At 43.1% G+C, this 12807-nt stretch overlaps 1 protein-coding gene across 2 annotated transcripts in view; it reads left to right on the top strand.

Moving 5' to 3' along the window:
- The window catches only part of LOC126268205 (WD repeat-containing protein 47), a 635268-nt gene that overhangs the window by 421205 nt on the left and 201256 nt on the right, over window positions 1-12807 (top strand). For both annotated transcript variants that reach the window (XM_049973832.1, XM_049973831.1), the window contains one exon: window positions 8453-8534. In XM_049973832.1, coding sequence (XP_049829789.1) covers window positions 8453-8534 — 82 coding nt within the window. The remainder of the gene's footprint in view (window positions 1-8452; window positions 8535-12807) is intronic.

The raw sequence follows: 12807 nt of genomic DNA, 5'->3' as shown, positions 1-12807 counted from the left end.
AATCCTTATTCCGAGATTGCTGCGCATCTTCAGATAGCCGACGAATCGGCAACGCAGCAGCTTCGATTATGTCTTGTTGTTGTTGTTGTGATCTTCAGTCCTGAGACTGGTTTGATGCAGCTCTCCATGCAACTCTATCCTGTGCAAGCTTCATCATCTCCCAGTACTTACTGCAACCTACATCCTTCTGAATCTGTTTAGTGTATTCATTTCTTGGTCTGCCTCCACGATTTTTACCCTCCACGCTGCCCTCCAATGCTAAATCTGTGATCCCTTGATGCCTTAGAACATATCCTACCAACCGGTCCCTTCTTCGTGTCAAGTTGTGCCACAAACTCCTCTTCTCCACAATTCTATTCAATACCTCCTCATTAGTTATATGATCCACCCATCTAATTATCAGCATTCTTCTGTAGCACCACATTTCGAAAGCTTCTATTCTCTTCTTGTCCAACATAGTTATCGTCCATGTTTCACTTCCATACATGGCTCCGCTCCATACAAATACTTTCAGAAACGACTTCCTGACATATAAATCTATACTCGATGTTAACAAATTTCTCTTCGTCAGAAATGCTTTCCTTGCCATTGCCAGTCTACATTTTATAGCCTCTCTACTTCGACCATCATCAGTTATTTTTCTCCCCAAATAGCAAAACTCCTTTACTACTTGAAGTGTCTCGCTTCCTAATCTAATACCCGCAGCATCCGACTTAATTCGACTAAATTCCATTATTCTCGTTTTGCTTTTGTTGATGTTCATCTTATATCTTCGTTTGAAGACACTGTCCATTCCGTTCAACTGCTCTTCAAAGTCCTTTGCTGTCTCTGACAGAATTACAATGTCATCGGCGAACCTCAAAGTGTTTTATTTCTTCTCCATGGATTTTAATACCTACTCCGAATTTTTCTTTTGTTTCCTTCAATGCTTGCTCAATATACAGATTGAATAACATTGGGGAGAGGCTACAATCCTGTCTCACTCCCTTTCCAACCACTGCTCCTCTTTCATGTCCCTCGACTATTATAACTGCCATCTGGTTTCTGTACAAATTGTAAATAGCCTTTCGCTTCCTGTATTTTACCCTTGCCACCTTCAGAATTTGAAAGAGAGTATTCCAGTCAACGTTGTCAAAAGCTTTCTCTAAACCTACAAATGCTAGAAACGTAATTATATGGACGGATGTTGCCATGTGTCATTACTGCAGGAAAAGAAAAAAACGATCGCTTGACGAATAGCTCCCCGAGAGTTCTATAGAAAACGCTCCAGACATACCGGCTGATCAAAAAGTAAGTATAAATTTGAAAACTTAATAAACCACGGAATAATGCAGATAGAGAGGTAAAAATTGACACACATGCTGCTTGGAATGACATGGGGATTTATTAGAACAAAAAAAAAGTTCTCAAAATGTCCGACAGATGGCACTGGACAGCAAAACGTCAGTGACTCCACATGACAATCGTGCATAAAAGTAGCTGTAATGAGAGAGAGAGAGAGAGAGAGAATCAGAAACACCTGCTGGAACGTACGATGTGTATGCAGGATGGCGCTCCACCCCCTATTGCTAGACGTGTGGAAGATCGCTTGCGCGCGTCGTTTGGTGATCATCGCGTGCTCAGCCGCCACTTTCGTCGTGCTTGCCCTCTCGGGTCCCCAGGCCTCGGTCCGTGCGATTATTGGCTTTGGGGTTACCTGAAGTCGCAAATGTATCGTGATCGACCGATATCTCTAGCTATGCTGAAAGACAAGATCCGACGCCAATGCTTCACCATAACTCCGAACATGCTTTACAGTGCTGTTCACAACATTATTCCTCGACTATAGCGATTGTTGAGGGATGATAGTGGACATATTGAGCATTTCCTGTAAAGAACATCATCTTTGCTTTGTCTTACTTTGTTATGCTAATTGTTGCTATTCTGATCAGATGAAGTGCCATCTGTTGGACATTTTTTAACGTTTGTATTTTTTTCGTTCTAATAAAACCCCATGTCATTCCAAGCATGTGTGTCAATTTGTACCTCTCTATCTACATTATTCCGTGATTTATTCTGTTTTCAAATTTATACTGACTTTTTGATCAACCGGTATTTTTGTCCAGACAGTAGTTTGAGATATTTGCTCTAAGGAGGGGCCCGTTTTTACCAAGCGGTAGAATTGCCTACTAGAAAGTGCAGAAAAGTGTTCGCAAATACATCTGAAGTTTGTAACTCTACTATTAAGGTAGTAAGAGAGCCATTTACGAAAGTGGAGCCACGTAGAGGACATTTTGTAGCCACCGATTTCGGATAAAACCCGTATTAGTTTAGTTCTAAGTCGATATACGTCATTACGCCGGTTGAAAATGTCATAAACATACCTTTTGGAGCGCTAAGCTTCATATTTTATAGTGACAACTAAACAGGATCGCTGTCCATACATTAAATAGACAACACAAACATTATCTGAAAATGTATAGCGTCGTCCGATTCATTGTTTACCGTCAACTATCACGGCATGTGTTATATCGACTTGAGACTGGAATGACATGCACCAGTGCAATGTAAAAAAAAAAAAAAATTCGCGAGACGAAAGTGGGAACGTGCACATTTTTCTCTTATTCTCTCTAGGTTTTGTAGTGCGGTGGCCCACTGTGCGCTGTGACAAGTTAATCTAAAACAGATCGTGCATGTGAAAACCGGCTATATGATAAGGCAGTCAATTAAGTTTTGTTGAATATAAATACAGATAACTGCAGCCAGTTCTTTAATAAATGTTCGTTTCCATTAACTAGCCTCCTATCCTTTCAGTATTATGTTCAGATAAGCATGCAGAAGTTACATATAAATGTTAGCGCAATGCTGAGAACTGGAGACTGTTTCTTTGTGGCGAGAAAATAGAAAAAGCTTTAATACATCGCCTCGTGTTGTAGTTACACGGCAAATTGTGTCGAAAAACGAATGTTTTTACTTACTGCGACAGCATCGGAGGTAGTAGTGTTAATAACCACTTGGCAATGAAAAGGTAAGCGGAAGCTCACCAGTCTATGACAAAAATGATGATCACTCTTTTCACTCACTATGTGACTTGGATACCGCACGACACATTCCGACTCGATAATGCAAGGCCCCACACTGCAACACACGCCACAAATGCCTTGAAGAATGTACGGATGCTTGTCTGGCCCGACCAGTCCCATCGTTTGTCACCTATAGGGCATGTCTGGGATGCTGTGGAAGCCGTACGCGTTCGTACGAGCCTCCAACCGTCAAGAACTGACAACATTCAAAGAGTGTATTCTTGCCCCTGGGGGTCACACCTCGTGCTGCTGTTGATCTACATCTACGCGCATACACTCTCTGCAAGCCGCCGTACTGTGTGTGGCGGAAATACCATGTACCGCTACTAGTCCTCCCAGTTGCAAATAGAGCGAAGGAAAAACGACTGTCTGTAGCCTCCGTATGATCCCTTATTTCTCGTATCTTATCTTCGTAGCCATTACGCGAAATGTTTGTTGGAGGCAGCAGAATCGTTCTGCAGTCAGCTTCTAATGCCAGTTCTCTAAATTTCTCAATAGCGTCCCTCGAAAATAATGTCGCCTCGTGGAATTCCCATTTGAGTTCCCAAAGCATCTCATTAACACTGGCGTGTTGTTCGATCCTACCGTTAAAAATTTAGCAACCTGCCTCTTAACTACTTCAATCTCTTCCATTAATACGACCTGGTACTGGTTTCTAACACTGTAGCAGTACTCAACAAGAAGTCGCTCTACTGTCCTGTGTGCGGTCTCCTTTACAGATAAATCACACTTTCCGGTAAAATTCTCCTAGTAAACCGATATCAACCATTAGCCTTCTTTACTGTAATCCTTGCGCACTCGTGCTTTAAGAGAAGTGAAAGTGTCAAGCAGCAGACTTCTATTGCTGTATTCGAACGTTATGGATTTGTTTTTTCTACTCCGCCAAATTAAAAATTTTGTCTATCATCTTGTATCATCCTACGGTCAGTCATCTTCAGCACTCCCCGTACACCACAGCATCATCAGAAAACAACCGCAGATTGCTGCTCACCCTATCCACCAAATCATACAGATACGAAAAAAGCCGCCTATACTGTCGCAGTAAGTAAAAACTAAATTTCCATCCATATCGACAGATAAGCTATAGTCATGGCGATACATTAAAGTGTGACCCATCTTACTGCCATAGAACCGGCACCCAGCATTATGCTACTACCAGTAATGATGTAACTTCCCGGATCCTCCCGAAATCATCTGAAGATTAACCCGAAAGGGTTCGAAAACCGGTTCATGTAATAAAGCATTATTATTGAAAAAAAGTGACTGGTTGCAGTTGTGTATAACTTAATTACAAATCATATATGTTTGTATAAAATAATAGCGGTCCCGTCACACTTTCTGGGGCACTCCTGATCATACCTTTGTCTGTGCACACTCACCGTCTCGGGCAAAATACTGGATTCTGTTACTTAAGAAGTCTTCGAGCCACACACATATCTGGGGACCTGTACCGTATGCTCATACCTTAGTTAAGTCTGCAGTGAGGTACTCTGTCAATTGCTTTTCGGAAATTTGGAAATATGAAATCTGCCTGTTGCCCTTCATCTATAGTTCACAGTATATCATGCGAGAAAAGGGTAAACTGAGAGATGCTTTCTAAAGCTATGCCGATTCATGGACGTAAGCTTTTCGGTCCTTAGGAAATTTATTATATTAGAACTCACATGTTCCAGAATTCTCCAGCAAATTAGTTATGGACTCTGGTGTTTAATTCTGCCTTCTTTTACCATATTTATATACAGGTGTCACCTGCGTTTTCTTGAATTTAGATTTGAAACGAATCACATGACTATTCCGTGATCTGGGTAGCGCATGCCGAACTCGTCCAGCTAATCCAGCAGGTGGCGCGGGCCTCGCTGACTCAGCCTACCACTGCCGGAAATATCTCTCATTGGACGCAATTGCCGTTCATGCTGTAGGGAGGCCTGTCCTAATTGAACGTCTAAAAATAGATTCAGACACCAGTGGCCGCACAGTTGCTGCTTCCGTCCCTCTCCGCAACTTGCACGAGACATCCATACAATTTGCAGTTTGAGGTTTAGAAGAGACCGATGGTTTCGCTCAGCAGAACGCCGCTTTGCACTATGAGAGGTTACCCAAAATAAACCGAACTTTTTTAACTTATTCATTCACATTTTAAGCACAAACCTTCAATCACCTTCCAAATACTCTCCACTTCCACTAACGCACTTGTCAGACCTTTTATTCCATTTTTCAAAACAGTTTAAATTCATCCTCTGTGGTGTTTGACAGCGCCTCCGTCACATCTTTTTCCCTTCAGCTCAGCAAGATCAGCAAACTGCTTTAATTTCATGTCTGTTTTTCATTCTATAAAACAAAACAGAAAATCGCACAGGTTAAGATCGGGTGAGAATTGGGGAGAGATGGGGTCCTACGATTTTTGGTCAAAAACTGTGTGAGCAGGGGCATTGTCATGATGGAAAATCCAATACCTAACTGCAATAAAAAGGCATCTTCCAAGTAAAAAAGCCTCCATAACTGTCTAATCCTGCGGAATGAACGACTCCATCTCCATAAATTTTTGAAAAATAGTGCGGATCATTTCGGTAGTTCTTTCAAAGCACTGCATGCTTCCACGCCACCTTGGTTTTGCTCAGCAGTCGTGCCACAAATTTGGCAGCCACTCTTTTCATTCCAAAATCTTCTGTCACAATTCGCTGCACTGAACTCAGTCATCCCGACAGCTCCACAATTTCTTCAGTGGTCCGTCGTTGATCTTCGTTGATGGTTGCACGAATGTTTCCAACATTTCTGTCCGTTGAAGGACGATGAGAACTGGGTTTGTCATCAGTTGACATTTCACCATTTTCGTAACGGGAAAACCACTCAAAAAACTTGTTTTCCTCACATCTTTCTTGTACTCTAATTATAACACTTTGAGTTTCTGTTCCACTTCTGTAGCACACCGTTTCAAATTGTAAAAGTTCCTTCTTTCCCGATTTGACGGGTTCCCACGTTTCACCTTCATTCAGTGATGTGCTTCGTATCTATACTTTCAGGCACTACTTACCTATTCGGTGTTGTTAGCGAATACCAACGAAGCTTTGTAGCTGACGATGTTGTCTTTGTCTGCATCATTTTACTGCAGTCGCCTTCGTTCTTCGGCATCCTTGTTTAGCTCGCTTCTCAGATAGAACCTTTCCGTTTCTTTTACGGTCAAGTTTTAAGCAAGGCGAAGGTTCGATGCTTACAACATAAGCCTTAGTTTCGTTTATCATTAACAGACATAATTTGCTGCATACCTCATATCATGTTGCGGTGTGGTGTTCCTTTGCCATTTCGTTTTCGAACTTTGACGTCTTGGCTGTACAGTTTTATGTGCTACTGTGACATCACCAATCAACGTATTCCCTTTTAAACTCCACACTGCTGCAATAAATAATCAGAGAAATAGAGGAGAGCTCTACTCATCTCCTCCCGGTCATCTAACCCCCCCCCCCCTTTTTACTTAGTTGGCTTACATTCGATATCTGCCTAAGAATCAAATGACACTATTCAATTTCAGGAAATTCCGACTATGCTTCCTTCCTTTCAAAGAAGTGCCATGTGACGCAAACTGTCATTAGGAACTATTAGATATTATTGCTGCCCTGTGTTGATTGTCCCCAGGGTATCCATTACGTTGCGTCATTTAAAAATCAGTTAACTGAACTGCTTACAAGGAAGGAAGGAAGGAAGAAAGTAAGAAAGAAGTTGCCCGAAAACTACGAGAAAGACACCCAACATTCAGTCGGAACAAGCTGCGGATGATGTTAACCTCATTGCTGTATTGCCACAAATTTATCTGAGAATTCAGTTCTGATCTCCATGTACCATATGTAAATTGTTCACGAGAATCCCATAACATTGTTAAATATTTCAATTACGAAGAGGTAGTTCGTGTTAACAACCCTTGGACCATTTTAGAAAATAATTCATGTACGAACTGTTCAGTAGATTTGCCACACTCTGGCTTCCAGCTATTTCCGCATCCAAAGAAATTTGTCGTGAAGACATTTTAAGTCCAGTGAAGAGAACTCTTCCACTAACAAGTTGTAAAAGGGTATTTTGCACACCTCCTTCAGTGTGGATTGACCTGAAAGGGATTAACGCCGTAAATTAAGTAGGTTTCTACCTGTAAAAGTTCTGTCAGTGCAAAGCCAGATAAGTTCAGTTTTGCCCTCATACTTACTTAGTACTGACCAGTTGAAGCAGTGAAATGTTTTTATCTTCTGTTCATGCGCAGAGAGCATAAGACAATTGTGGTCGATTGTTTACTTGTAACACCATTTCTGAACAGTGATCGACGTTTACATACGTTGCAAACTCGTTAGCATCGTACTGCATGGTACAGTTTCTTCCTGTTCCAATCGCATATACAGCGTGAAAAGAATGACTGTTTAAGTATCTCTGTAATTAGTCTAATCTTGCCTTCGCGGTCCCCACGGGAACAGTACGTAGGAGGATGAGGAATATATTTACATTGTTCCCTTAGTACTTGTTGTTGAAAGTCTGTGAGTAGGCTTTCGCGGGATAATCTGCGACTATCTTCAATCGGGTGCCAATTGAGGTTTTGCATCATATCCACAGCGCTGGAATCAAACGAACCTGTGACCATTTACGCTGCCTGTCTGTTAATCCTATTCGGTATGGGTCCCACACATTTGAGCTTTCTGTAAGCACTCTCGTTGTACACTGACTACATTTCAAAAGATTGTAGTAATCAGTAATGTAATGGGCAGTCCTCAGCCAGCCGCTCTATAAACCAGATGTAGAAAAAAACCTCTATGGTTTCGGAGACCCTTTCAACTAAATTACGGATGCAGGCTGAAGCAAGGAATGAAAATCTTTACCAAGGCCTGAAATGGAACCCGGGTGTCCTGCTGACTAGACATTTTCGCTAACCACTACGTGACCCTGGCACAGTAGCTTTGCACAACTGCACGGACTACCCTACCACGCCTCCCTCCTCAATCCAAATTCTCATTCACGCCTCAGCCCACATGGTTTTCCCCCTAAACTCGAACAATAATGCAGAGGCTCTTCAACTGTGTTGGAATAACACCTCAGCATCGAACGAAACGGGGGGGGGGGAGCGTGATAGATTAGTCCAGCAGCTGATCAAAACCACTGTTACAGGATAGCATAGCGCTTAGGGCATCAGCTTAGTGAGCAGGAGACCCGGGTTCAAATCCCGGCCTTGGTACAAATTTTCATTCTTTGCTTCAGTCTGCATAAATGACTATACATTATTAAAAAAAAAAAAAGTCTAGGGTATACGAGGTATTTGCGGTTTCAGCGAGGTGGGCAAGTAAGCAGTTGGAGCTGCAGAGAGAATGTGTGTGTGTGTTTGGCTTACTGCTGTGTTATAACAGTATTCTTGTCCACAGGGATCACCCGCCGGCGCCGCTGTCGTATCACGCGGGGAACTGCGCGGTGGACCTGCCCGACGGACACTACGACACCGTCAAGGTAAGACACGCCTGCGCAGAACCAGGATTTAGGACATAACGTGTGCCTCTTAACATCGTTCTAAAGACAAAGGAGTTGGTATTTCATGTGCAAACGCTCTGTGACAAGTGGCAAAGTTGGCAGTTTGGAGTGTTGAAGCCACAGGTTGACACAATGTTGCAGCTCATTGTCAAACGTTTGCATGTGTTGTTGACCTCTGACGTTTTATTCGATGCTCTTGTTGTTACGCTGCCGGAAAAAAGCAACAACCTCAAGAACAAGGTAGTTTTATTGACAAGGCAGTTCGTCATTGTAGGAATTTATGATGACAGATTCAGATCAGATGGAACACGTCGCAGTAAAGAGGGCCCAAACAATCGCATCAGTACACGATGCAGCCCCCTCTGGCAGCAACGCCAAACGTGATTCTCGCTTGCAAACTATCATAAAGGTACTGAATGGCATCCTGCGGCAGATCATCCCAAGCATTTGGCGCCTAATGTTGCAATTCAGTAATGGTTCTTGCAGGCCCAGAAGAACGAGCTATTCCCGCTTCACCATGTCCCACAGGTGTTCATTTGACGAGAGATTTGGTGATCTTGCTGGCCTGGGTAGTTGTTATACATCACTAAGATCATTTGCGTCGTAGCAGCCGCCACGTTTCTGTAGAAGAAATGGCAGTAGCATTGCATTAACAACCTGCGAAAAGTAGCGGGGACTGGTTACTGACCCTGCAGAAACACCAAATGTAACCGCATGTTGTAAGTGATGGGCCTCCCATACCATCAATCCTGGGATGGAACCTATGCGTCGCGTACCAGGGCACTCTGAAATAGGCAGCTCACCAGGTCTAAGCCATACAAATGTACGTCCATCACTCGCATACAGACAGAACCTACCATCATCACTGAAGACAACGGAGCTGCATTCCGCTCTCTAGTTCACTCTTTCACAACACCAGGAGTAGCCATACTTGGCGCTGTCGTGATGCCACTGGTAGTCTTGCTATAGGCACACGTAATCTTAATCCTGCGGCTCTCACACATTTTGCAGTGGTCCTTGATGACACAGCAGGTGTGGCCAGATTGCGTCCCTGGGCAATTTTCGATCAGCCAGTGCCATCCGCACAATTAGTCGATCTTGACGCAACGTGCGTCTGAACCACGTGAACGGCCAGAACCTGGTCTGCAGCTATGGGAATGTACTATCATCGACCACCACCTACGATACATTGTTCTCGGCACGTGTTCGTCGGCAAGTCCACACAGCTTCCCGCAGCCCCACAGCATGACTCTATTCGGATGGCTGAGGGTGTTCTATAGGAGCACGTACTAGTCCTAGGGGCATGTTTGTACTCTGGAATGAATGTTGGGAGCACTCTTCAGTTTTTGACTCACCGCAGTTACTGCTTGCAGAGTCAAAACAGAGCGTGCTAGAGACAGGCCTCCTGATCGCCATGACCTTAACAGATAAAACACTAACTCTGCAGCGCCTCAGCGTGCATATATTTTATCATGGTACCACTGAACACAGTCCTTGAGGGTGTTTCATTTTTTACAGAAATATATTTACATCGCGATTTACAGAAATGCAGCCGCTGTCTCTGAGCCGTCTTAGCACATCTTCTAGAAGTTTTAATGGTAATGAATATTTTGTGTCTCATATTAGCAAAGATTTGCATTTCAAGTTTTACGTCCAGATACTTCATCGTAGAGTTTCGGAGGACGACTGTTGCAGCATCACCACAAATTTATACGGGAGCTATTCGAAAAGTGTGAGACGGACGGTCGCAAAATGGGAACCACAGTGAAAATCCGATGAAGCTTTGCACAGATGTTGGGCAATGTCCCTAGTATGCCCGCAGGTAGCTTCTCGTCGCTCTTCTCCATTCTGAACGCACAGTAAGCGCGTAAAGATGCCTAGAAAATAATTTCTCCCGCCAAGTATGGAGCCGGCCCAAAGAGTTCGCCAGATTTCATGCAACCACACAGAACATAACTGTCATGCATGTCCATCTTTATGACATGTTAGGCGCACACTGCAAGGTTAATGAGGACGCTCCTGCAGCGTTTTCAGTAGGAAGTGTTCGATCACCCACAATATACTTCGGACTTGGCCCTCTCTCATTTTCATCCCTTCTCAGATGAACCGCTGTGTATGAAGACAACATTTTGGCATAGAAATTGAGCTGCAGTCCAGTGTAGAAAATTGTCAGGAAGCACAGGATGAGTATTCTATGAGGAGGGTATTGGAAAGTTGGTACAACGCTACGACAAATTTGTAAGTCGGAACGGCGACTATTTAGGGAAGTAGCTTGAAGGTGTAGTTAACTGTTGCAGATAAAACAGTTTTCATTTCCACCGTGGTTTCCACTTGGCGATCGATCGTTTCTTATTTTCTTAGTAGCCCTTGTAAATGACTAAAAATTTAGCCTGATATGAAGCAGTACATTAATCTGGACGACGGATATTCTTTGACAGAAACAAAAGTAACATAACGTGCGACCGAAAGAAGAGTAACATCTCTGCTATTGGTGTCAGTGTATAAAAACTATTTATCACATGTCAGCGGCATTTTTAACTGTTAGCTGACAGTCCTGTTGCCTACAACAAAACATCTTCGCAGAATGATCGTAAGGAGAAGTAGATAAAACGTGGATTGACGCGAGGTAATGCACACAACAGAGTGTCAGATAGTATTCAATTACAGGGTTGTCAATAAACTTCTGTAGTTTAAATGTATTGGGATCTTAACGTAGAAACGACATGAAAATGGCAGATCATAGCAAAATCGACCTAAAACTTGTTAACGTCTGCAATGAAGCCAGAGTGATTCTCTGAAGGTACAAGAACAGAAATGCATTTGTGAGAAGCTCCGTTGTTACGCTGTTGAGAAACTGTAAAGTACCTATACTACTTACGGAACCGACACCTAGCGCACAAAATTAGTGAGTAGTCTTTATCGAACAGTATGTATCATGTTCGTGTTAATTAACATGAGTGATTTCAGAGGCGAGCGGAAGGTTATTTAATCAGTGCACCAGGTTTCATAAAAAAATCCCGAACCTGTATTTTTTGATTCGTTGATACATTTAATGTAAGAATTTGCAGATTAAAAAATGGAAGCTAATTTTCTTACCGATCTTTCCACGTATTTGTTCTAGCTACTATAAAATATTCTGGCCGCTATAAGGGGCTGTCCTATTGCTTGTTAGAGATGGAGTCTGTTAACCAGTGATCGGGGGCTTTGTCAAGTCAGCAGTTCATGGGTTGGTCTATATGTAAAATGTCTAAAAGTCCTTTGTGCACGTAGCCAACTAGGTTGATTTATGGGCTAGTCATTTTCCAATGAAGACAGGTTTTTCTCAGCAGCTTTTTTAGTAGTAGTAGTAGAGGGGTTTTGGGCGCACGAAAGCAAGGTCTTCAGCGCCTCAGCAGCTGTTGGAAATAGAATAGCGAAAAGTCCTGGCAGGAAGCAGCGCTTGAAAAGTAAATGCTATTAATGGGAGCATAAAATGAGCACTGGTCATTACTGAATTCTGCTCTTGAAGGTGAGTTGGCTGAAAGGTCTCTGTGGTGAAACACTTTCGTGGAACTGCTTGGAGCTTGCGACATCAAGGGATCGGCAACCCACTAGATTTAAGGGGTTCAGTGTCGTGAACTTTCTGGTTCGAAGTACTTCTTTGAAAGTGTTCAAAGGGGACTTTGTGATATTTTGATCCATAAAGCCATTTCTTTTCAATACAGAAAACCAACTACAATTGGCAGTTCGCTCTAAGCAGAAACTGAGACCAATAATGGTGATTTTCTGACAGTTACATCGTTAAGGATAAGAAGAAGCCATTAGTGAAACAAATTCTGCCCGCTCCCCAGCGTTTGTGCTCTCCTTTGCTTTTCTTGTGTATGGCAAACGCAGATCTATGTATGGGAACCAGCCATTGCTGGCTAGCACAGCACTTTCCGGGAGTTCCAGGTTTGTTTGATTCAGTTATGTCCCAGCATGTTATCACAAAATTCGTGGGATTGTAGAGGGAGTATTGAGGAACAAGCCGAGGATAGGAACCCCTATTTGGTAACGTCGTCCAGTGACGCTGCAGATCATCGAAGTTATAGGTTCCGGCGCCTACCACTAGGCCATCCTTTCGGCAACAAGCATGGGTTTGTGCGCTGACAGGTGGCAGGAGAGACGTCTCGCAGTGTTGTTTTTAGTGACCACTACTGAAGATGGAACTAGTTGTAGCGTAGAAAGGCCTTGTCTCGTACGAATTCGATACTCTGTTGATTCAGGGGATGAT

This window comes from Schistocerca gregaria, chromosome 4 (genome assembly GCF_023897955.1).
Source record: "Schistocerca gregaria isolate iqSchGreg1 chromosome 4, iqSchGreg1.2, whole genome shotgun sequence".
NCBI classification, from domain to species: Eukaryota; Metazoa; Arthropoda; class Insecta; order Orthoptera; family Acrididae; genus Schistocerca; species Schistocerca gregaria.
Note: the sequence above shows the minus strand (reverse complement) of the source record. Positions and strands in the feature narration are given on the sequence as shown.